The following is a 26,582-nucleotide window of genomic DNA, read 5'->3' on the forward strand; positions in this document are numbered from 1 at the left end:
CTCTATGAAAAGTCTTCTCAGTTTGTTGATGGTGAAATTGTAATCAGGTTATTTTGTAGATAAAGAAATTACATAGAGTCAAAAGTATTTTCTTTCATAATAATTTTTTCCTTGAGTTGTGTAGTTTCCCCCCCTCTTTTTGTGTTGATTATAATTAACTTGAAAGAAGTTTGCGATTTATAATTTGTAATAGAGAATCTAGGACAGGTAGATCTTGAGTCTACAAAGAGAACTTTTACCCGCGAATTTATCAAATGCAGTCAAATATGACAGAGACCATTCCCAAAGACCGTTGTCCCCAGTCTGTATCTTAAGAGTCGTGGCTTGTTCCCTTTGGGTTCAGAGAGGTGTCGTGAATCAGGGCGTGAGTGGTCTCTGTATTTGAGAACTGCATTGGAAAGATTTGGGGGTAGTTGGTACTATTTTTCTTTTCATCAGAATGGATAATTGAGAATTGATCATTTATTTTACTCATAGGAATGCATAGCGGTCAAAATGTATGGGACTTTAATATTTTTAATATATTGGTGTTTTGTTTTTTTAAAAAAACATATTTTTATTGATTTCAGAGAGGAAGGAAGAGGGAGAGAGAGAGATAGAAACATCAATGATGAGAACCATAGATTGGCTGCCTCCTGCACGCCCCCCACTGGGGATGGAGTCCTCAACCTAGGCATATGCCCTTGACCGGACTCAAACCTGGGACCCTTCAGTCCGCAGGCCAACGCTCTATCCACTGAGCCAAACTGGCTAGGGCTATATTGGTGTTTTTACTAATTGGCAGGTTTGTGTGCTAAAGATTTCTAGTTGTTGCTGTTACATGGTTTACTCAAATTTATCCTGGGAGATATTTCAGAAAACTAGATAATTTTGTGAAACTCATTTCAAACCAGGTTATGTAAGCGTAAGAACTCCAAGTGTATTTGGGGCAGAGAGAGGATTTATTTGTATTCAGGAGTAAATTTAAAATGGAGATATTAGTATCTAAAGTCTCTTTATTCTGTTATTTGTTATTAGAGGCCCAATACACAAAATTCATGTTCAAGAGTAGGTCTTCCTTTCCCCCGCTGCCCGCACTGGCTTCTCTCCGGCCTCCGGCAGGCACCTGGGACCCAGGCTTCCCTCGCAGCCCCAGCTTTGTCCGGAAGGACCTCTGGTCTAATTAGCATATTATGCTTTTATTATTATAGGTCACTGGACGTAATAGGTGATAGGTATAAGCTGCTTGAACTATCATATTCCTTTTGAAATTTAATCTGAGCTAATAATTTCTACAGGATTTGAAATGTAAGAGCCAAGCCAGGTCAACATAATTGTAAATAGTTGAAGCTGACTAGGTTGGTAAGATAGTAGGTAGTAGAGCTTTGACAAATTAGGTGGGTGCCCTATTTTAAAAAGAGATGATCAGCCCTAGCCAGTTTGGCTCAGTGGCCTGCGGACTCAAGGGCCCCAGGCTCGATTCCGGTCAAGGGGTGTGCCTTGGTTGCGGGCACATCCCCAGTGGGGGTGTGCAGGAAGCAGCTGGTTGATGTTTCTCTCATCGATGTTTCTAGCTCTCTATCCCTCTCCCTTCCTCTCTGTAAAAAATCAGTAAAATATGTTTAAAAAAATAAAATAAAAAGATGATCAGCTGACTATTACTATAGGGTAATTGTTGCCAAATACAAATTCCAATGGCCCATCCCCCCTCTTTTTGTCCTTAGAAAAGCTGCAAATCTGGATTTTTATGTTAAATCTCCTGATTTAAATGTTGGAACTAATTAATATTTTTATTTAAATAAATACACGCGTGCACACACACAGGCACACGCATACCAATCATACATCTACAGTATGTGTGAATATATAGTGTGTGTAATATACACACGGATCTGTTTGTGTATGTATATCCTCTTTTAAATAACTTCTTTTAGAATAGGTTTAAATTAACAGAAAAATTACAAAGATAGTATTGAGAGTTCCCATATACCCTACACTCAGTTTTTACTGTTATTAACATCTAACATTAGTATGGTGCATTTTTTTCAGTTAACGTATACGTACTGATACATTATTATTAATTGGAGGCCTAAGGTTATTCACATTTCCTGAGTTTTCCCCTAATGTCCTTTTTGTGATCCAGGATCCCATTCAGGACACCACATTATATTTAGTCATCTTTTTTCCTTAGGCGCTCCTCTTGTCTGACACTTTCTCAGACTTTCCTTATTTTTGATGATGTATATACCTTTTTAACCAACCAACCAATCAGGTGTATGGACAAGACTTGGCCCATGTAGCCCATGTAGATGTCAAACCCTTTCTAAGAGTAATTACTCTTGGTCAAGTTAGTTAAGAGTGCTAAATACTATTGAACAATGTATTATCTTTGCAAATGAATGTTTTATTCCATGCAAAGCACTTTGAGTCCTAAACTCTGAATTTTACCTTTTGTGTGACTGTGTTGGTAGTTACGTCTGATGTGTCCTTCATGCAGAGGTGAGATGTGTGCTATAACTCACTTTAGAGTTGTGGCTAGAATATTTGGTATGTGGATCCTTTAAAATATATTTTAAAGATACAAAAGTATGGTGTTTACTAGTATCTTTCTAAAGGGTGGCTTTATATATAAACATTTTTAAAAAATTGGAAGTGTTATTATAAAGCTCAGTACTATTATCTTGTTCTATCAGGACTACCATATGATTATCAGTTAGACAGCTTTATCTTAGCTTAAGAGAATGAAAGTGAGATCTGAAGTGATCTTTTCAGAATGAGTGTATAAACTTATAATTCTCTAAATTATCCAATTTTAGAAGTCGCTGGAGTTCTGGAGTAGGTGGAAGTGGAGGAGGATCCTCTGGTAGGTCGTCAGCTGGAGCGCGAGATTCCCGTCGACAGACTCGAGTGATTCGGACAGGACGGGATCGAGGGTCTGGGCTTTTGGGCAGTCAGCCCCAGCCAGTTATTCCAGCCTCCGTCATCCCTGAGGAGCTGATTTCACAGGTATGGCCCTTTGTAGAACACTTAACATAAGGATTCGGTTTAACTGAATATAGTGAGTTATAGTCATGACTCATATCATGAATTGTGAAATACTGCTCTCCTATATTGATCCTAGAAAGATGATTTTGAGAAAGAATTTAATCAAAGGGGAATTAAAATAACGCTCTTTTCATTTCAGGCCCAAGTTGTTTTACAAGGCAAATCCAGAAGCGTCATTATTCGGGAACTTCAGCGAACAAACCTCGATGTAAACCTTGCTGTAAATAATTTACTTAGCCGGGATGATGAAGATGGAGATGATGGGGATGACACAGCCAGCGAATCCTACTTGCCTGGAGGTTGGTGGATCACCATCATGGTTTTGTCATCTCTGAAGGGAAAGGTTGTTTTTAAACTGGGGAATAGAATTTTAAAGTACAATGAGTATTCTGACTTTAATATCCAAGGTGGTAGATATTTCTCCCTAGAGTGCTTTTTAGTTTTTGTTTTTAATCCTCACCTGAGGATAATTTCCCATTAATTTTCAGAGAATGTGGAAGAGAGAGAGAAAGACAGAGAAATATTGATGTGAGAGAAACATCAATTAGTTGCCTCGTGCACATACCCCGACCAGGGCACGGGCTGGGAAGAAGCCTGCAACTGAGTTACGTGCCCTTGGCTGGAATCAAACCCATGACCCTTCGGTCCTCAGGCCGATGCTCTATCCACTGAGCCAAACCGGCTAGGGCCCTGTAATGTTTGTTTGTTTGTTTTTTAATTACAAATTCTTTTTTAAGGAAAAATGGGGAAATGTCTGCTCAGTGTACATGTGTTTGGTCCCAGTAAAGAAATGGATGTCTGTGCATGGCTTTATCACTGGCTGACAAATGACTTTGGACTTTTGTTTTTTGGTGCCTTTATTACTGAATATGTCTTAACTGCATTTAAATTTTAACTGTATTATCTCTGTGATGTCACAAGTATCTTAAGAAATCTTATTTTCTTGTGATTATTTAGTAGGTAGCACAAGTAAGCAGACATACAGTTGATGTTCCTTAAAATATTAGTTAAAGAATGTTCACTTTATTTCCTAGGTAATGAATGCTTTTTTCTCTCAGGTTATGTCAGTCAGTTTCTGATTTTAATCTGTTTTAATTTGCAGAGATCTTTCGATGGTCTGCAGGTGTTTTCTCTATATCTGCTTCATTTTTATTTGTTTCTGTTTTGTAGAGGATCTTATGTCTCTTCTTGATGCTGACATTCATTCTGCCCACCCAAGTGTCATTATTGATGCGGATGCCATGTTTTCTGAAGACATTAGCTATTTTGGTTACCCTTCATTTCGTCGCTCATCACTTTCCAGGCTAGGCTCATCTCGAGGTAATTTTGCATTTCTTTGTGACTATTGGCTGGCTGTATGGAGAGCGAGTGGTAAAATTTGCTGTATTTGTTAATATTACAGTAGATGAAACAATTACTTATTAGTTTTTTTGGATGTTTTGGCATTAAAACTAGTTATTTTTATTTTGAAGAGCCACAATACTTTGGAGATGATTATATCTACTTTGGAATATTCATCAAGGGTTACGACTGTATTTTTAAATAGAATTATGGATTCTGAACTAAAAGCAGAATTCTACTTTATAGTGACATGCAGCATTCAGAAAACAAATCTCTTTAGTTTATTTGATTAAATTAAAGTGATTATTCTCTTAATTTTAAATCCTGGTTAAACGAAAGAGTGAAAAAACTTCTTAGAAAGGGATTGGCCAATTATAAATATAGAAATGTTTAGCTTAATAAAATGCTATTTAAGAAGGTATAATAGAGGTTAGAAAGAAGATTTTGAAATCATACAAATATAGGACTTTGTCTATGTTGGTATAGATTTAGTTTGCATTTTAATTTTGTTAAATGTTTTTACTTTCCAGAATGTAAAACTGTTTGATTTAATAACAATCAGCTATATAATTTACCGATCATTAATAAATTGAAGAAGTTGCCATATTATATTAAGCTCTTGCTGCAAATATTTAGTAATTTAAAACCAGTTTTAAAAGAACAAACCTATGATTTTTTAAACATACTGAACCTATTATGTAATAGCTTTTAAGAAATTTAAATGCATACTTTACTGCCTTAAATGCATCAAGTACTGAGTTTTAAAATATTCAGTACCTACCACAAATAACCCCTTGTAAATTTCTCCCTTTAATTTATGTCATTCTATGTCATAGTAGGCATTACTTTTCATTTGAACCCTGTGAAATTGCTGGTACTTGCTGATTTTTGACCTGCATTGGTGGCAGTTTGAATGGATCAAATTAATTTTGTTTTTAATCTTTCTTATCAAAAACTTGGAGCTGCAAAAACTGGTTAGAGAATTTGTAGTCAATTGCAGGGGAAGCATTTTGTAAGATAAGAAAATTTTTCTATAAAGATTCTTAAAAATAAAAGCCTGTCTGGTTTCTTAAAAATTTCAAAATTACACTTATTCATAAAAATCCAGCCTATAAATTACTCTAAACTAGGCCTTGGATTATAAAAAGATTTTTAGTTAATATTAATAGATTTAATCATTTCAAGGTTTTTCCTGTATGTATAGTTTTTTTTTTTTTAAGTAACAGAAAACATTCTAACAAATACTCTTGGTTTACATATGTATCTAACATGTTGAAATTCTAATTTATGCACATTTCTAATAAATAAATAAAAAGTTATGGTAAGCATTTTTAATGAAAGCCCAGAATTTTAAATTCCATTTAAAAAATCTGTAGCAGTTTAAAGTAATTCTGATATAAAAACATGTTGGGATTCAAAAAAGTCTGCCTCTACAGAATTTTTAAAAATACTAGTTTATTATTTTTATACTTTCACTTGAAAGAGTTAATGTTTTGAATGTTGCATGTCAGGCTTATTAGAAATACATTTACATTTAATTTTTGTGAGTAGATAAACTGCTGTTAGTTGCATCCTGAAGGGTCTTTACTAGAGAGTGGCTTACTTTTATCCCACTGGTGTGACCCAATTGCATACCAGTTCTCCTTCTTCCCTTAGAGAGAGACTCTGAGCTGTTGCGTGAACGTGAATCCGTTTTACGTTTACGTGAACGAAGGTGGCTTGACGGAGCCTCATTTGATAATGAAAGGGGCTCTACCAGCAAGGAAGGAGAGCCAAACTTGGATAAGAAAAACACACCTGTTCAAAGTCCAGTGTCTCTAGGAGAAGATTTGCAGTGGTGGCCTGATAAGGTATTTGGAAAAAATCCCCACCCTTTCCATTTACATAGATTCCTGATAACCACCCTTCTACCCCCTCCACACCTCCCAAAAAAGGTTTCTATTTTAGCTCAGATTTTTGTACTATTATTAATAAAACACACACACACACACACACAGTGATTTTTTTGTTTTGTTTAAAAAGTAAGTAGTTTTCTCAGTGGCTAGAGCATTGGCCTGAGCACCAAAAGGTGTTTGGTTCAATTCCCGATCAAGGGCATGTACCTGGGTTGCACATGTGGAAATAACCAATCGACTCTCTCACATCAGTGTTTCTCTCTCTCTCCTTCCCTTCCTCTCTCCATTCCATTCTCTCCAAAAAATCAATGGGAAAATATCCTTGGGTGAGGATTAAAAAAGAAAAAAAAATATGTATGTATTTATGTATGCATGCATGCATGTATGTAGGGTATCTTTATTTTGCATTACATGAGTAGTAGTAGTGAGCTGTGTTTCAGTGGTGCAGTTTTTTTTCTACTTGATGAAGTAAATCAGAATGGTAATTCCAGGTAATACATCAGCCTTCTGTTTTAGAACTCTTTTTCTCGTGGTAATTATACCAGTAACTGATGGTATATCACTAATAAGATTTGTTTTATAATGTCACGTGGACCCCGGTTTTTGCAGGGCACGTTTGTGGTCATTTGGATACAAGCATGCATGTGAGGGCAAGATCAGGGATCTGTTTTTCTCTGACTAGTTAGCTGTCCCTGGATGGCAGTGAATGTGGCAGCCTCTGTGCTTTAAATGCTGTGGGCGACAAACAGGCTGAACTGTAATGCACTGGAGGAGTTCTGCTCTGCCACCAGAGAGGCTCCATGTATAGGCTGGTAGAAAGCAGCCAGGATTTGTTAAGGTGATTTGTTAAGGTGATTTGAGTCTTTAAGAGCCCACCACTGCCACTAATGATGCACCCTGCTGATGGTGTGTGGGTCATAAGTGATGGGTGATTCATCTTCAGAGGGTCCTATTGGAAGCCGTAGGTTTTCACCTCTTTTGGGGTGCTGCTTCTTATTTCCAGAAATAGTTGGGTAGGAAATGTTCATCAGTAGAAATAAAAGAAGATAAGAATTTTGAGGTTAAACTCTATCAGATAAGGAGTTTCTGATAAGGATTTCTTTTCTGTCTTTGAAGTTGATTTTGGAATATTAAAGGAAAATATTATCTAACTATTTTTCATAGTTATTATGAATCTTGACATAATTCATTTATTTTCTTCTGTATTCAGCTCATGTAGAAAACTTGAATGTAAGAAGGAGCATGAATTTTAATCAGTCTCTTTGTAAGCAAAAGGTTATTCTGGTTTCCTTGGCAGCTGACAGATTTTCCCTGAGTTGAATTCTTTTACTTATTTCCATAAAACTAGAAATTTCCAAAGTTTTAACTTTCACTTCATATGATAGAAGGTGATTTAAACCACGGGCTTTCTTTTTGTTTGTATAGTACATTGTTCTGCGTTTCCTATTTCTCTTGCCTGCATCATATTAGAGCTGTGTCTGCATATTGGCAGGGAGTCAAGAAGACTCACAATCTTATTTTCACAGTGTCATCACATACATATTAGTCTAAGCTTCTTTATCATTTATTATTTTTGATTAATGAAAGTATTTTGAATTGTACAAGTTTAGCAAAGTTTTCCTCTGGCCAGTGTACCCATTGTTAGATTTAGCCAGTGATTTGCCTTTACTGGTAGGCATGTTTTTAGGCACAACTTGTTTTCAGAGATAGTTACTAAGTGCATCATGAAATCTTGATACTGCACAGACCTTACTTAGCATATTTCTTTGGTTTGTTTAGACATTGACTGGAGGAGGAATAGTAGTATGTGAAACAAGATGTAGCCTAGCTATACTTTTCTTTCTTCCTAAACACCTCATTTAAAATATTGTCGCTGAAAAAGAACCCCTTTTTATTAGTCTATGATTGACAGTTAGACATCAAAAATTTTAATTCAGGGAAAGAAAACAGCTTAAGCCTAATCAAACTATTAAGCATTATTAATTATCGACAAATACCAGTAGATGATTATTTACAGGGCTGGGTACTACATTCAGAAAGACAGCATAGAGTTATTTATTGAAGGGTAAAAAGACCTTGCCTTCAGGTAACTTTAGGGCAACATTCAAAGCTATCATAAGGGAGCATAGGGTGAATCCCATATGAAGGATCAGGCAACATGCTGGACCATAGTGGTCCTTCAAAATTGGGACAGTGATTCCCGAAGAGTAGAAGGTTTGGGGGGAAGGCCTTCATTAGGGAATGGAGAGAGAGGTGGAGAGTTCAGGGAGATGTCAGCATGCACTACTGGGAAGCAGTGTGTCTATCTGTCTGGCTATCTTGCAAGCAGTGTGTCTGTCTGTCTGTCTGTCTAAAAATATGCATCCCAGCTTATTTTAGATTATAAGTTTGGTTAGTACCCATAGTTGTTGTGTGTTTTTTTTTTTTTTATTCTTTCTTTTAGTTAGGGTGTAATTCCATTGGTATATTATCTGGATTAGTACTGACTTTCCCACCACCCACATAGAAGAACAGCTACTTCAAAATTTTACCATTTTGTAGGCTAGTAAACTTCCTTTAAAGGTGGAATATTCTCTTTTCTTTAAGCCTTTATAATATAATCTTGAGCTGAAAAATGTTTGAGATAACCTTAAACTTCATTTCCATGAATTACCCTTTCAGTTAAAAGTCAAAACTAGTATTAAAGCATAATTGAAATTTATCATAGGATGTTGAAAACTTCATGAAGACAGAGGTGTGAGGGTAATTAAATCAGTTTTAATTGAATGTGATAGGTTTCTTGCTTAAGTATTAGGGTGAGAATTTTGTAGGAAGGCAGAAAAATATTAATACTTCCAAGTAGGTACAGTAATAAAATTAGATACAAAAGGCTTTGGGGAGTCCCAGGAGGCCACACAGAGTAATTACTAAGAGTGTGGACTCTGGAGCCAGACTCCTGGAGTTTATATCCTGCCTCTGCCACTTACTGGTTGTGGTCAAATTCTAGAATCTCCCTGGGACTTTGTTTTTTGTCTATGAGATGAGAATAATAATGGTTTTTATTTTATGGGATTTTCATTAGACTTAAATGAATTCATATAAATAAAGTGTAAAGACCAAGGTTCAGGCAAGGTTCTGTCCTACAAAGAAAGAGGAAGTTGCTGCAGGTCATGGAGAGTGAGAGAGTTATGTAGTGGGTGATGTAATTATTAATTACAATAATAATTTAGCATAATAGGACATTAAAAGGCAGTCTATATGCAACAAAGTAAGAAGTGGAGGGAGTGTTTTACGTCTGTGCCTTTAAGTCCAGGCCCTGACGTAAAAACTAGCCAAGTTTATACTGGTTTCTGATTGGTATTACTGAAAGTATCAACTTTCTTATTATGCTCTCTCTCCCCCCCCCAATCTCCCAGCACTTTTTTCTCTCCCCTATTTCTGCCCCTCCCTGTCTTTGCTTATTGTACTTTACATTTCTGGAAATAGCTTTGATAATTCAGTTACTTCAATGAGAACATGAAATTTCTTAAGTAGGTGATTATCTAACATGGCTCCATTTTCATTACTCAGTCTCCCCTCCCCCCCCAATTTACTTTTTTCAGACTAGGAATTTAGTTCTGTGTTGCACATTGTAACCAAATATGTGTAACTATATATGTGAATGTGTAAATTGTAACTGTATATGTATTTATACCAATCTAAAGTGACTTATTCGCAAGGGGGAAAATGCAATTATAGAAACAAAGACTTAAAAGTAGAATGCAGATAAGAGCAGTGTAATAAATGTTGAAGGGAGAGGAAGGAGAAAAATTACACAGAAATCCATGCTAAGTAATTCTGCTGAAGCTGAACATAGAAGTTTCACTTGTGCCCTATCACAGAATACATCCCTTCTTTCCAGCAAGCTCGCAGAGAGGAGCTTTGGTGAGAGTTGTGTGGTGGTGATGAAGAAACAGACTGAATCAGCAAGTCAGTACTGTTAATTCGCGGTCATGTCCCTGCTGTTCTGGATCTATTTTACATAGTCTAGGGGAAATCAGAACATTTAATCCCACCAACCTTTTGAATTACAGAGTTGTATGTAATATAGTCACTGTTTCTTTGAATGGTGTTGAGAGGAAATAGCTCCATAACGTTTGGCTCCTTAAGCTATTTGGAGCAGCCTCCTTGTTGGAACCAATTGATCAAACTCAGTCATATTGCTTCCCCTGCAGGGTTCCAGATGTGGAAACTGGTGGGAGAGGTCTTTGTTATTGTTTTTAATTGACACTGGAAAGTTTCCAGGATAACTGTTACAAGTTAGCTAGGTGTGTCACAAATGCCTTATCTAATAATAGACAAACATGTAAATTGACCGTACCTTCCCTATGCTAACCAGCCAATCAGAAGAGATGCAAATTAACCTAACGGAGATGGCGGTTAATTTGCATACTTAGGCTCCAAGTGGTGGAGCGAAGCCTGACTCCCGCGGGGCCCGTGGAGCAGCGAAAGCCTCACAGCCTCACAGAGCGAAGGCGTGGGTGCCGGGTGCCGGAGGAAAACCGGTGCCAGTAGCCAGGGGAAAGGAAGGCCTATTGCATGAATCTCTTCGTGCAACAGGCCTCTGGTAATTTAATAATGAAATAAGAGCAAAAAGAGAAATGGTCTTGAAAAGGAACTGAAGGCAGGCAGAGGATCCTATGGAAAAGTAGGTAGGCAGGTAGAACTGAAGGTGAATAAGGACAGATGACCAAATGGCACTATAGCCTGTGTTGTATTCCATCTGTTTCAACCATAATACATAGTACATTGCTTTTGGAGCTCATACTTACGGGAAGACTAGTGTTTGCTAATAATAGGAAAATTTAAATCAAAAATATCAAAACCAAGTTTTGTGGGGAGAAATTTAGGAATAAAAAGGCCAACCTTTTCAAAATATAAATTACTAAATATAGATGAGTGGGAGTTCATGTCACTGGGCTGACCTTTTTTTTTTTTTTTTTTTTAACATTTTGGCCAGGAGCTCATTTCCATCATATTTTTAAGTTGTCCCTCTTCCTTTGGGGAAGAATTTCTAATTTGATTGATGACTCACTTATTGCTATCCAGACAGTTGTAAATTTACTAATTAGATTCAACCTCTAATTTGATTTTTGTTAAATAGAGCTAAACTACTCATCGTTATGGAAACAATGCATATTCACCTTTCCAGTCGGGTTGAAGCAGGCCCCCAACTTGTTCAGAAGCAGCTGTTAGTCTGTCATTAAAACAAGAAAAGCACTGTTTTCTATGACATTGTGAAAACACTGTTCCCTTGTGTGTATTTGATGGTTTTGTATTTCTCTACCTACAATATAAAACAGGCAGGAAGCAGTCAGTGATTTTTTCATTGTCTTCCCTTGGTTGATGGTTGTCCCATCATCTACGTATGTCCATAGGGGTTTTTAGGACCTTCAGGGTTCAGTTGGCTCACTCAGGGCTTATCATCCTGGGGAATGTTGCCTCACCCTTTAAGGATACACGCAAGTCAGTTCTGGGGGGGGCCTTGTGCGTCATGCTTTTGTCACAGGGATGGTTTGCTCAGATTGCACTGCTCTGGTAAGGCATTGACTTGATTTATTTGTTCATGCAATTGTCAGTGTCTTCCTACTATGTACCACGTGGCAAGCTGGCCTTTGGGAATATAGAAGCGAATACAGTATGATTTTCCCACAGGAAACTTAGTGGGGAAGACAGACATTCAAATACCACATAATGTATTCACAGTGTGATCAGTGATACACTGAAGGTGAGCATACAGCGCCTCGGGCCCAGAGGGGAAGAACTAATAGTACATGAGAGATCTGGCAAAGACTCACAGAGAAGAAGATATTTAAGCAGCATTTTTAAGATTAAGTAGGTGTTAACTAAGATGCAGAAGCATTTCAAACCTATCGAGTATGGGCCAGAGTCGTGAAAGGTCACCGTGTGTTTGGTAACATTGAGAATTCAGAGTTGCTGCTTTGTAGCAGGGAGGAGAAGAGCAAGATGGAGCAAGACCACAGGGCCCTAAACACCTGGCCACGAAATTAGGATGTTGCTCTGCACTTCCCAGGACATCAGTCGAGTTCTTGGAGAAGTAATCTGATGAGATAGGTGGGATTTTGTGTTGTTTATTTTTAAAGACATGAACATTTTTGGCATTGAGGGAGCTTTCTCCCTCAATAGGAAAAGGAAAAACCTAGAGTCAGTTAAGAGACTGATAGAATTGTTAAAGAAAGGACCATGAGGCCCTCAACCAAAGCAGTGTCCGTGGTAGAGAGAAAAGGAGGAATTTGAGAGGAATCTGAGACAAGCTACTCGTCCACTAGTCATTAGGTTGTTGAAAAAGGAGGAGTAGGAGGAGGAGGAGGAGGAGGAGGAGGAGGAGGAGGAGGAGGAGGAGGAGGAGGAGGAGGAGGGAGGAGAGTGCCCAGAGGAGGTGGTGATGTCATTTGTTTAGATGGGGACAGCAGGAGATAGGCAGCTTTGGAGGAGCTGATGGCTTTGCTTGGCAGTGTTACAGTACTTCAGGCTTCCAGGTAGAGAGCTCCTCCAGGTTAGGAAAAAGAGGTTCACATGTTTAAAAGCATGGTGCCCTAGTGGATGCAGTCATTTAGGCTGAGGGTGGAACATAATTGGAATAAAGAGACAAAGACAGAATCTGGGGCAGGGAGTGCATGGTAGTGCGAAGGAGAAAATAGTCACGAAGATCGGAGGAAGACCAATAGAAAGTGGTTACCTGTAAGTAGGGAAGAGAAGAGGTTCCAGAACTGATGATGAGCAGGGTCAGTGGTTCTAATAGAAGTTTAAAGAGAAGGTGGATTGATTAAATGCATGGGCATTGATATAGCTGTTGTAGGTGCTGTTATGGCTGTTAAGCAAAGCTGCTAACGTGAAACATGCCAAGTGATCCTTCACTTTATGTGAGTAGCAGGAAGGAGAGATCAGCATGGATGGTGGTTGGTGTTACAAGAGAGGGTTGTATCCAGTGTGTGTGTGTGTTATCTTTAAATAGGCGAGGAGGACACTTCTTTCTCTCAGATGGGGTGCTTTTTCATTAAATGAATCTAGAAGTGGGAATACTCAGGAAACTTGTGCTTTCTGGGTGAGTAGGAGATGAAGTCAGGGGAGCAGGGAATGATGGTTGACTTGGACTGATCACTTGCTTTTGCTGGGTCCTGTGCTGTGTACTTTATATGTTACTATACTTGGTTTTTACCCTCCCCTCTCCATATGTGTTATTATTACACTCATTTTAGAGGTGAAGAAATGCGTTCAGAGAAATGACATAAGTTACTTGATGTCATGTGCTTAGTTTAAGTGTTGGGTCCCAGTTTTGGACCTACTCGGTCTGATTATATCATTCTTTGAACCAAGGGGTTGAGAAGGAAGTGTGGTGGGAAATGTTAAGATTTGATGCAGCAGCCATGGAGAGAGTGGATACGACTTTCAGATACCCCTGGGGAAGGGAAGAGAGGAATTGCTAACTTAGAGCATTTCAAATTTGGTCTCTCCCATCATGCCTTGAAAATGGGGCTGACAGGTACTGGTAAACTAGAAGGTGAAAATTAGTATTCTTTTTGTACAACTCTGAGTCATAACCTGTTACTATTACATTTAAAATCTTGGCAGAATTCACAGGCTTTTTAGCTGAGCACTATAACTCATCTGACCAAATAAGATTGGAATTTGAAAGAAAACCATAAAGACACCATTAGTTTAGCATACCTTAGAGCCAGAATTCCAAAGAAAGTAGTGCATAGACCAGTAGCGAAAAGTACAAGCTAAAATATGTTATTGGCAAGTTTGGAGGTGAGATTTTTGGGTAGCTTCATGACTCTGATCATATTGGTCTTATGTTGAAGAAATTATTATTGAGCCCTAGCCGGTTTGGCTCAGTGGATAGCATGCCACACTGCGGACCAAAGGGTCCCCGGTTTGATTCTGGTCAAGGGCATGTACCTCACAGTTGCAGACTCCTTCCCGGCCCGGACCCTGGTCAGGGATTGTGTAGGAGGCAACCAATTGATGTGTTTCTCTCACATCGATGTTTCTCTCTGTCTTTTCCTCTTTCTCTCATTCTCTCTAAAAATCAATGGAAAAATATCTTCGAGTGAGAATTAAACAAAAAAATTATCATTGACATTGTTTATTTACATTTATTGTCCAAGCTTTGTATAATTTAATTGCATTCCATCTTATTGCATGTACATCACCTTAAAACTAAACAAACTTTTACCTTAAAAACCAACACAGACCTTTGTTTTAGCAGCTTGAAAAAGCCTACAGAGAGGGGATCTGTTTTGACACTCAACTTTCCCTGCTTTACTATGTGCACTGTTCTAAGAACTGGGGAGACAGTAGTAAACAATACAAAGCTTATATTCCATTGAGATAGAGCATGAGATAGAGCATGAACAAGTTAATATAATATAAATTGTGAAATGCTATGAAGGAAAAAGAAGGCAGAGTAAGGAGATAAAATATGTGAGTGGTGGTTTTATAGATAGTGTGGTCAGAGAAGGTCTTATCTGAGCAGACTTGATTGAGGAGAGGGAACGAGTCACATGAGAAACAAGACAAGAATAAGGACATGGTGGGTTCCTGGTGGACATGGCCCAGGAGCAGGAAGAAGGCCAGTGTGACTGGAGGGAGGGAGCTGGGCCATAGAGAGGGCCTGGAGGCTGTGCTGAAGAATTTCATAGCTGTGGCTTATGTGTTCACATAATCCAGGTTTTAAGTAATATTGTATCCAAACCATTAGTTCAGCAACTGTTATATTTATACATTGTGATATTTTTACTTTATAGGATGGGACAAAATTCATCTGTATTGGGGCCCTGTATTCTGAGCTTTTGGCTGTGAGCAGTAAAGGAGAACTTTATCAATGGAAGTGGAGTGAATCAGAGCCTTATAGGAATGCACAGGTATTTTATATTAAATCTTTCATTGACTAGCTCTACATTATCAGCATACAAAATGGTGATCATTTTTCTTATGCTTTCAAAGAATCCTTCATTGCATCATCCACGAGCAACATTTTTGGGGCTAACCAATGAAAAGATAGTCCTCCTGTCTGCAAATAGCATAAGAGCAACTGTAGCTACAGAAAATAACAAGGTATGAAACACTTTGCATTGATTGATGAACGTTTTATGCTTATTTTCTTGATTTTCTTCTCCCTTTTCCATCTTTTCCTTTTGTCTTTCTAAGTAGATCCACATATACAAAGTGTTTCAGCCTTAGTAGAGTAATCCAATATAGTCTTTTTGTTGTATGTTTATCTCTCTATATTATAATCCAACTCTGGAGGTAGCTTTCTGTTTTAAGGGAAGGAAAAAATATTCACGGTAAGTGCTGATGAAAAGAGATATGGAAAGCATTGTAACTTGAGATTACATTATAAATTGAGAAAGTATGAATATTATGCCTCAGATTATCAGTTTGGCTTTAAAAGAGTCATTAAATTCTTTTTAAAATTGTTGGAGCAAATGTTTACTTTTAATTAATGCCTTACATGGCTTTAGACAATCATTTCAGTAACTGCTTTTTTGACTTATTTGTGTAAAGAAAGTATTTTACTTTCTAGTCTTACTAAGAACCTTTTCTGAATTACGTATTTTTTTTTTTTTTTAGCATTTAGCTCAAAACTGGAATTTTAGAATTCCAGCCCATAGAATATAAAGTTTTGACCACAATTCTTTTGAAAAGGTTACTTGTTTTTATTTAAACCTTTGCTATTTTATTCTTTAGGTTGCTACATGGGTAGATGAAACTTTAAGTTCTGTGGCTTCTAAATTAGAGCACACTGCACAGACTTATTCTGAACTTCAAGGTGAACGGATAGTTTCTTTACATTGCTGTGCCCTCTATACCTGTGCCCAGCTAGAAAACAATTTATATTGGTGGTGAGTATCACTGGGAGGGGGACTCTGAATGCTTTATGTGCATAGATAGGTGCTTGGAATACCAACATGAGAAGGTCAGCAAAAGATGCTTTATAGAGAGGGAAGTTTCACTTTGGAGCAAAGTAACATTAAAAATACCGTAAAAGAGAAGCCTATAAAAATAATGCATACTTAGTGCATTAGAAATTTTATAAAAATACAAAGTAGTAACAAAAATCACTTACAATTCCACACCTCAAAGATATAACTACTGTTAACATTTAGTGGTATTTTAGTCGTTCGTTCTTATACGTAAATGTGTCCCTTTTTTTACATAATTGAAAGCATAGGTTATAGGGGACTTTCTAATTCAACAGTGTTACTTAAAATGTAATTTTAGCCCTAGCCGGTTTGGCTCAGTGGATAGAGCGTCAGCCTGCGGACTCAAGGGTCCGGGGTTCGATTCCGGTCAAGGGCATGTACCTTAGTTGCGGGCACATCCCCAGTAGGGGGTGTGCAGGAGGCAGCTGATCGATGTTTCTCTCTCATCGATGTTTCTAACTCTCTATCCCTCTCCCTTTCTCTCTGTAAAAAATCAATAAAATATATTTTAAAAAAATAAAACAAAATACAATTTTAAGGGTTATTAAAGTATTTCAATTTATGAATATTGTATACCTTAGTTATCCTTTTACTATTAAAAGGAATTTTAAATGTATTCTCTCTTGTGTTTTAAATGTATTCTCTCTTGTGTCAGTAAGTTTGCATTGGCAGAAATAATATATAGGGAATATAATAAAATATCAACTGATGAATTTTCAGTAAATTTTAATACTAAAGGTTTTAATAAAAATGGATCCAGTTATGTATAAAACCTATGAACAAGTTATACTTAAGAATGAGCTGAACATGTTAATATTCTGAAGCAAAAATATTGGAGAAGGAATATACCAGAAATGCCTAAATAGTATGTAATTTCAGATTTGTTTAATGGGTTTTTTGGGGTACTTATTTGACCAATTCATGCTTTGTCTTTTCAGGGGTGTAGTCCCTTTCAGTCAAAGGAAGAAAATGTTAGAGAAAGCTAGAGCAAAAAATAAAAAGCCCAAATCTAGTGCTGGTATTTCTTCGATGCCTAACATCACTGTTGGCACCCAGGTAAGTGATTAGAATTAATCCTGTCCTAAGGGACATTATTTCTCTTCAAAATCACTTTCTTCCCTGTAGTAATTCCCCTCTAAACTGAATGTCATTTAAAGGGCCAGGTTCCAGTAGCATGTATGTGGCACATCACTCTCTTTTCAGTGGTCGAGTAACATACAGGGAGTCTGCTCCAATGTCAGGAGGTTTCCCCATGGGGCAGGGTTCCCAGACTTGTCTGGTTTTAACAATCATTTGGTACTTAGATGCCGAGTCTGGAGCCTCTTACCGGAAATGTTCCTGTTCCTTCAGTTTGTCTGGTGGTGGGGCCCAGGCATCATTGAATTTAACACACATTCCAGGTGATTCCTAATGATCAAGCCTTTCAAAACATACTGCTCTCTGGGGCCATTATCAGTGGAGGCTGGAGGCCTCGTCAAATTACCCAGGTTTCCACCAGTTTCTGTTTCTTGACTCAGATGGTTTAAGACTCCTACAGGTATCTTATGGAAGGTGCTTTTTCTAATACCGCAACCTTCCCAGGAGTCTTCAGAGTACCTTTCTCCAGTTTCATACCTGTGTGAGGCTGGACTGTCGTCCCATATTTACTCAAAAGTCACATCACAGCAGATTGGATGCAGCAGCAGACATGGGATTTCAGCTGTCTTCTGTTAAATTGGACATTAAGAGACTTGCAAACATGCAAACAATGCCACTTTTCTTGCTGATTCTTTGAAAATGTAGTTTGTGTTTTTTTTCATAAAAATCATTTATATCAACATGGGATATATTACTGTTAAATAAATATTTTAAAATTTCTCAGTTTTAACTATTTACATATTAAAAACCAACTATGTGACCCACATAAACAAAATATTTTTAGGTTCTCAGTGATGTTTAATAGGGAAGAGTTTGAGGGCTATTGTTACATGATTCATTAGATTCATAGAAGTTTAATTTCAGGATAAAACTTGACATTTATATTCATTATAGTAAGTACTGTAGTGAATGTTTAAGGACTTTATAAATGTCTACACTTAGACAAATGGTGGATTTTATTACATAATGTGGAGCTAATTTCCTCATCTGACACTTTCCGTTCATTTTTCTCTCTCTACCGTATTACTTATATCCTCTGAGTCTTAAAAAGTTTTAACCATTTTAGCTGTTATTTTTCTCTAAAACACAGCTGAATTGGAGCTGTTCTTTTTGTTTGTGGTTATTTTTTGTCTACTCGTGTTTGTCTTGTTCTGATCCTTTGTTGGCCTTCCAACTAAAAAGTTTTCAGCAATTACGCACTGTTTTGACTATTGTTGTACTATTTATGTCAGTTGCTTTGGACAGTTCTCTCTCTTCTTGGAGCTCCCCTTTTCCTAGTTAGTTCAAACATTGCTCTCTGATGTTCTCCAAGTTCGTTGTTCACTGGACTCACAATTGCCTTATTACCATGTAGGATGACATTACTATAGACGGGGAGGGGGGGAGGGCGGGGGGCTGAACAAATACTTTAGAGATACACTGAAGAAAAGCTGAACAAAATAGCATGGCATGAAATTGCTGAAAGATAGCAACATGTTAACAGTTTGGTGTAGAACTAAGATTTTGTTTTGAACTTACAAACAATTGAAGGTTTAAGACAGTCACAGCCACAGAACGAGTGATCATGTGTTAGCATCAGAAAAAATTATTGATCATGTAGAGTTTTTAGCTGCACCTGCACTCACAGATCATAATAGTTGAGAGAAATGTACAGGCATACCTCCTTTTATTGTGCTTTGCAGATATTGTGTTTTTTTACGAATTAAAGGTTTGTGGCAAAGACGTCTTATCCACATTATTTTTCCAACAGGCTCAGATGATAGTTAGCATTTGAGCAATAAAGTATTTTTAAATTAAGGTACATAATTTTTTTTAGACATAATGATATTGCACACCTAATAGATTACAATAATATTATAAACTTTTATATGCGCCGGGAAACCAAAAAATTTGTGAGACTCGCTTTGTGATATTAACGTTATTGTGGTGATATGGAACAGAACCCACAATACCTCTGAGGTGGGCTTGTATTTTCATTGTATATCTTGTTAGATGTTGGACCCTGTATATACAACTCCTGACTTTAAGGTGCATTTATTTTTATTAGAAGGCTTTAATACATCTAATATGTCTCGCCACATTTCTTCTTCAAGTATAGCCTTCTTATTGGTCCTCTTTCAGACTTTTAAGCTTTCCACCATTCTTTTCTGAAAATTTGTGGATGAAACTTCCCTTTAAGTCACAGCAAAGCAGGATACACCTTTTTCAAGAAGCTAGCTATTAAGAACTATTCATTAGAGATCATAGAACTACACTTGGTGACGTATAACTGTTCTTTTGATAGAACTGCGATTCTATGCCATTGTTTCCAGTTGTCATACTTACCAAATGTATAGCTTCTGTGTCACTTTAAGTATAAATCACCAAAAAACAGGATCTTCATATATGCCACTGTCAAGTACAACATGATCATTAGTTATTAGGTAATTGAACAGAACATCAGTAAGATTAGGCTACTAGAGAAATCAAGAGATTTCCAGAAATGATGTTTATGTCTTTTTTTGGTGCTAGCGTTAGTGCATTTGACAGTGCCACCTTGCAGCTTATTGGTTTCAGGATGTTCTCTCGCAGTGAAAATTTATAGATTGTTCTTAAATTGAACTATAGATTGTTCTATAGATTGAACTCCGCTAAATGCTAACACTAATGTGTGCGTACTCTTTTAATTTAAGAGAAAACTTACATTATCTCAGGAAGCTTCTGGCCTGTAGAAAACAACAGTCTTCTGTGGGAAACAAGCATCAATAGCTGTGAAGTGATAGAATCTATATAGGGTCATGAATTAAAGAAAATAATTCAAATTACAAGAAACAGACAAAAAGTGTACTTGTGCCCTGACCAGTTTGGCTCAGTGGATAGAGCGTCGTCGGCCTGGGGACTGAAGGGTCCCAGGTTTGATTCCGGTCAAGGGCATGTACCTTGGTTGCAGGCACATCCCCAGTGGGGAGTGTGCAGGAGGCAGCTGATCGATGTTTCTCTCTCATCGATGTTTCTAACTCTCTATCCCTCTCCCTTCCTCTCTGTAAAAAAATCAATAAAATATAATTTTCAAAAAAGTGTACTTGTTTTGTTCACATTTCACTTTTTATATTACCTTGTTAGTTTCTTCTCTATTTCTGTTGTTTCCTTATGGCAGAATGGCAGAATATTTGCTGCCTGAAATTTTTAGCAAATGTGCTACAATTATTCTTGCTCCTTATTTTGGGGAATAACTGTTTTTAATTTAGACCTTGAAGTCAATGCTTTATCAGCCTCTTGATTTGTAAAATTGTATTTGGAAAACAGAGGAAGCAATATACTTTCACATGTTCTATTTTTATACACTTTTGAAATAGCCTCTAGTATGTCATCTTGATGGTGATTTTTCTTTTGTTTTCCAGGTATGCTTAAGAAATAATCCTCTTTATCATGCTGGAGCAGTTGCATTTTCAATTAATGCTGGGATTCCTAAAGTTGGTGTCTTAATGGAGTCTGTTTGGAATATGAATGATAGCTGTAGATTTCAACTTAGATCCCCTGAGAGCTTGAAAAGTATGGACAAAGCTAGCAAAACTACTGAAGCTAAGTAAGTACTATACCCTAACTAATCTTGATTTTATACCACTTCTAGTTTGCACTGTATATGAAGAGAATAATTACGGGAGACTTAGAGCTGTATAGTGACTCAGAAAAGTATTAATATGATGGGTTGTTGTTAAGATCCTCAGGAGTTTGGAAAAGAATTGATAAAATTTACTGTTTGCTGCTTGGTTAGCATTCATATATTATAGTTTTTGATTAATTGCCAGAATGACAGTGTGTATGGTTCTCTTTTGTTGTCTTTGTTTTGTTGTTAGAGTGTGTCTGTTGAAGGTGTTATGTAGTGGTAACAACACGTTCAGCCTTACTATGTTAGGTCAACTTTCTCCCCCTCTCCCTTTTAATTATCTCAGTTTCTAACTAACATCTTGCCTGCATTGTGATCATTGGAAGGGATTTGCTGGTTAAATGAGCTGGGGAGGGAAATTCTGTAAAGGATTTGTCAACTTTTGGGTCGGAGGGATATGTGAACAGAAATATCACTAAACTGTACATAGCCCATGTTCTGGGGCTGGCTTATGGTTTGGGAGCTCAGTACACTGATCTTAACACCTGTTCTATTATAAGCATCTATTCATCTTTAAAAATATTTGTGTATTATACCCAGGTCTGTGCTGCTTAGTGGTTAGAGTGTCAGTCTGAGCACTGAAGGGTCTCGGGTTCGATTTCTGGTCAGGGGCACAAACCTGGGTGCCGCACATAAGTGGGAAGCAACCAGTTGATGTGTCTCTCTCACATTAATGTTTCTCTCTCTCCCTCTCTCTTTTTCCCTCCACCCTCCCTCCCTCCCTCCCTTCCATTCTCTAAAAAAAAAAAAAAAAATCAATGGAAAAAAATGTCCTCAGGTTGAATAAGAGTTTTTAAATAACTATTTTCTTAATCTTATAAAAATATGTGACTATTATGGAAACATGGAGGAAGAAGAATATTATACCCCAGAAATAACATTTAAAATAATTTGATGTATTTTTTTCTAAATGTATACGGGCATTAAAAAGAAATAATTGGAATTTTACTACACATATAGTTTTTTTTAAAGTTCTGAAAACTTTCAGTTTGCTCAAGTGACTATAATAATTATAAATTTACTACATCTATTGCTGTTACTCCTCTTACTGTTAAAAAATGCAAATTGAAATTCTGAAACATGGGGATTACCATTAAATAAGTTAAATAAGAGTCTTTAGCCCTGGCTGAGCGTCTCAGTTGGTTAGAGCTTCATCTTGTACATCAAAAAGGTTGATGGTTTGACTTCCAGTCAGGGCTCATGCCTAGGTTGTGGGTTCGACCCCTCACCCTAAGCAACTGATTAATGTTTCTCTTTCACATTGAAGCCTTTCTTTCTCTCTCTCTCCCGCTCTCTCAAACCAAAAAAACATATCTTTGTATGAAGATTAAAACAAAAAAAGAATCTTTAATAAGCCAAAACTATTGTAATTTATGTCTAAAGTTTTTTGTTTGTTTTAGATCTTCTTTTTAAAAAGGTTTATAGACTCTCTCCCTAATTACATTGATTTCTTTTTAATCCTAAAAATAAAAGTAACAAAAACACATTTTTATTTTTTATGAAACTTTGTAAAGAGTGTTTGAAATATTTTTGATGTGCATAAAACTAGTGTAAACGAGATTAAAATGGAATATGCTTTTTAAATTCTGTACATAAGTTTTTCAAGATCTTCCTTGAAATTTCCCATCTATATTAATAAATTTAGTAAATGAACTAAGTGAAATTAAATGCTAAGAAGATAATCATTTTCATGTCAATCAATTCTTTTTAGCAAGTCATTGAAATGCATTCACTTTAAAGGCGTGCTAGTGATTAGTCAGAATCGGCTTGCTTCCACCATCACAAGATTTGCATGAGCCAACTGTTCATGTGTGCTTGCACGAGCACTTTGCTAAATGCTGGTGAAAACAGCACTGGTTTTCTGTGGACTGTGTCTAAACTCAGATGAAGTTCCTGGTGCAGGGAAGAAGATGAAGGTTAGGGTAGGATGATGGCCCTGATTATAATACATGCCAGGTTGATCTGTATATAACACATTCTGACTAAAAGTGACTTTTTTGGTTAAAAATTGACTTCTGCCCTTTAATGAATAAAAATATTTATTTTTAGCATCTGTAGACTAACTCAATGAAGAGGGGTAGTTTATTTAATTCTATAATTAATTTATCATGTTAGTTATAGCAGGTAATGGTTCATCACCAGATGATTCAAGAATAAATTGTGTAACCATTGTGAGTAGAGTTCCTTCTTTGAACTCCAAGAAATTAATGATCTAGTGGATGTTTTTATTTATTTGCTTTTACCATTTTTTTAAAAATATATTTTATTGATTTTTTTACCGAGAGGAAGGGAGAGGGATAGAGAGTTAGAAACATCGATCAGCTGCCTCTTGCACACCCCCTACTGGGGATGTGCCCGCAACCAAGGGACACGCCCTTGACCGGAATCGAACCTGGGACCCTTGAGTCCGCAGGCTGACGCTCTATCCACTGAGCAAAGCCGGTTAGGGCTGCTTTTACCATCTTTTTCAGTTAAATTGTTATGTGTCCACATCAGGGTTCACTGAAATGTGAAACTGGTTTGCTCAAGAGGCTTTTGATAAAACTATGTTGATAAACCAAGTATAGCTTTCATTGTTATTCCTTGATAAGGCTTATTTGAAGCATTGTTCCGAGTTGTTGATAGCATTATATGCTATATTTTTCTTCCCTATTTTAAACCAATACTAAAAATTTGAAGTAGGTACTGTGTACCCTCTACAATAACTTGAGTCCTAAAAATATACCATTTTGGCCAAAGCCGGTTTGGCTCAGTGGATAGAGCGTCGGCCTGCGGACTGAAGGGTCCCAGGTTCGATTCCGGTCAAGGGCATGTACCTGGGTTGCGGGCACATCCCCAGTGGGAGATATGCAGGAGGCAGCTGATCGATGTTCCTCTCTCATCAATGTTTATGACTCTCTATCTCTCTCCCTTCCTCTCTGTAAAAAATCAATAAAATATATTTTAAAAATATATATACCATTTTGTATAAATTTTTAATTTTTATTCCCTTATGTAAGAATAAACGTGAGTCTTAAAAATAACGATTTGACAAGTGCCTGATACTTCACATTCCTAATTATAAGGAGAATCTTATTTCTAATCTCAGGCCTGAAAGCAAGCAGGAACCAGTGAAAACAGAAATGGGACCCCCACCATCTCCGGCATCCACGTGTAGTGACGCATCCTCCATCGCCAGCAGTGCGTCAATGCCATACAGTAAGTGTTATGTGTAGTACCTGTTGGTCAGTAGGTCCCAGGTGGACTGCTGTGTTACCTCAATTATGTATCCCTTTACGAATGATCTTTTATTCATATACTTAGATGAAATCTATAAAGTCTCTTTTACATTTTCTTTTTGGTACTTACCATTTTGTTGTTGTCTAAGAACGACGACGGTCCACCCCTGCCCCCAAAGAGGAGGAAAAGGTGAACGAAGAGCAGTGGTCTCTTCGGGAAGTCGTTTTTGTGGAAGATGTTAAGAATGTTCCCGTTGGCAAGGTGTGTTCAGAATATCTAAGAACTAATTACTAACAACTGTAATGCTATTGGTTATCCAAGAGTTTATGGTTGGTGAGTGTTCATCAGCTCTTTTCTTCAAAGCTGCTTTATTTCTCACCTTCAATGACCTCTTCCAGTTCCATCCCTAATGAGATGCTGGTATCTCCTCTACGCATGACAGATATGATTATTGTGCCTCTCCTTGAGCATTTATGCTATTTGATTTTTAAAGGAATATTGTTTTGGAATAATTTTAGATGTGCAGAAAAGTTGCAAAGATAGATTACCTTTTTATATAGTCCATTCTTTGGAACTGTTAGACGGTTCTAATGGAGATCATTTTACATAACATTTAAAAATCTTACTACTCTAAGTCACCTTTCACTTCCCTTCTTTCTGGAGTGCATCTTGCCTTCTAGGAAACAAGTTAGTAGAGGCTATCAGCTGGAATAGCATTAATTTCCTCTTTCTCTCTGCATATACTTAAAACCAAAATAGATCTGTAGTTGTAAAATATCTGCAAAGTAAAGGTTTTCCTGATTGCCCATTAATTTCTGAAATATGATGTTCTTTCATACGTTCTTAATGGAAAGAATAGTTATACCCACCACATGCTGCAATTTACAAAAACCTTTTGCATACTCCATTTTCATTTGATTGTCAAAATATAACTATAGTTTATGGGCAGGTTTTTCTTCTGAGAATGTCTCACTGGCTCAAAATCAAAAGCAGTAAGTAGCAGAGGTGGGACTCGGGTATTCTAGTTTCAAGTCCTGCGCTTGCCTTTCCGTGCATTGACTGTATACCTGTGCTGTCCAGCATGGCAGCCCCTCACTGTGTATTTGGATAATTAATTTTAGTAAAATTAAGTAACATTAAAGCCAGCTACTCGGTCACATCAACTCCCGTTTCAAGTGCTTAATAGCCACTAATAGCTCTCAGATAGGACAGTGCAGGTACAGAACATTGCCATCATTGCACAGCGGGGCTCTAAACTAATAAAGAGGAATGAGCGAGGATTTTGTAGATTATACTAATTTTTTCAGTTGATTGCCAAACATCCACAGGCTATGTAGTTTAGCTTTTCTCTAGAAAATAAGCCTTGCTAATAGATATCAAGCTTTGGTGAGTTTGTTCAGGTTAATTTTACAACTTGGTGATTATTGAAGAAATACAAGGAATTAAATGCCTCAGTGTTAATTAATGAATGCCGTTTGCGTACTGATTTCACGTAAGTTATTAATGTAGCATATTTATTTACCTCTATTTCTAGGTGCTAAAAGTGGACGGTGCCTATGTTGCTGTAAAATTTCCTGGCACATCTAGCAATACAAACTGTCAGAGCAGCTCTGGCTCAGATGCGGACCCTTCTTCGCTCCTGCAGGACTGTAGGTTACTGAGAATCGATGAACTGCAGGTAAGTGTGGCAGACTCACTAAGTGGGTGAATACTGGGACTGACTCCTTGGGGATGTTACGAATTTGAGAGCAAAATTCTTTTCGTGTCATGCAGGTTGTCAAAACTGGTGGAACACCAAAAGTTCCTGACTGTTTCCAAAGGACTCCTAAAAAGCTTTGTATACCTGAAAAAACAGAAATATTAGCAGTGAATGTAGATTCCAAAGGTAAAGATTTGGCAAGTTTTTCAGCTGGCATATTCTGTATCCTCTTAACACTTGTGTACAGTAATTGAGCAGATTCGAGTGATTTGAGGCAGTTGACAGTTTTTGTTCTCTGGGTGTAATGTTATGGAATAAAATGTATCTGTTGGAATTGACTTACAAATATGGGCAGAAAGGTCAAAATTTGGTAGTACTTATTAGAGATTACTAAAGACATGTAGTAATATTTTTACATTTATATGTTTAAAGGTGTGCATGCTGTTTTGAAGACTGGAAATTGGGTACGGTACTGTATCTTTGATCTTGCGACAGGAAAAGCAGAGCAGGAAAACAATTTCCCGACAAGCAGCATTGCTTTCCTTGGTCAGAATGAGAGGAATGTAGCCATTTTCACTGCTGGACAGGTACAGAGGCTTATTTTTGCTTTTGAAAAGTGACATGACAACGTTGTTATTTACGTGAAGCTTGGA

At 37.2% G+C, this 26,582-nt stretch overlaps 1 protein-coding gene across 20 annotated transcripts in view; it reads left to right on the forward strand.

Annotated features, from left to right (window-relative positions):
• The window catches only part of UBR5 (ubiquitin protein ligase E3 component n-recognin 5), a 136,853-nt gene that overhangs the window by 51,660 nt on the left and 58,611 nt on the right, over window positions 1-26,582 (forward strand). For 18 of the 20 annotated variants that reach the window (XR_009449540.1, XR_009449539.1, XM_059672028.1 and 15 more), the window contains exons 6-19: window positions 2,796-2,985; window positions 3,164-3,323; window positions 4,195-4,344; window positions 6,004-6,215; window positions 15,050-15,166; window positions 15,249-15,359; window positions 15,993-16,147; window positions 17,167-17,284; window positions 20,746-20,930; window positions 24,100-24,209; window positions 24,379-24,491; window positions 25,765-25,908; window positions 26,004-26,115; window positions 26,362-26,516. Coding sequence is in view for 18 of the 20 variants with exons in the window: in XM_059672028.1 (XP_059528011.1) it covers window positions 2,796-2,985; window positions 3,164-3,323; window positions 4,195-4,344; window positions 6,004-6,215; window positions 15,050-15,166; window positions 15,249-15,359; window positions 15,993-16,147; window positions 17,167-17,284; window positions 20,746-20,930; window positions 24,100-24,209; window positions 24,379-24,491; window positions 25,765-25,908; window positions 26,004-26,115; window positions 26,362-26,516 (2,032 nt within the window). In the remaining 2 variants the exon portion in view is untranslated. The remainder of the gene's footprint in view (window positions 1-2,795; window positions 2,986-3,163; window positions 3,324-4,194; window positions 4,345-6,003; window positions 6,216-15,049; window positions 15,167-15,248; window positions 15,360-15,992; window positions 16,148-17,166; window positions 17,285-20,745; window positions 20,931-24,099; window positions 24,210-24,378; window positions 24,492-25,764; window positions 25,909-26,003; window positions 26,116-26,361; window positions 26,517-26,582) is intronic. The other 2 variants (XM_059672014.1, XM_059672018.1) reach the window with 1 other exon arrangement.

This window comes from Myotis daubentonii, chromosome 17 (assembly GCF_963259705.1).
Source record: "Myotis daubentonii chromosome 17, mMyoDau2.1, whole genome shotgun sequence".
Taxonomy (NCBI): domain Eukaryota; kingdom Metazoa; phylum Chordata; class Mammalia; order Chiroptera; family Vespertilionidae; genus Myotis; species Myotis daubentonii.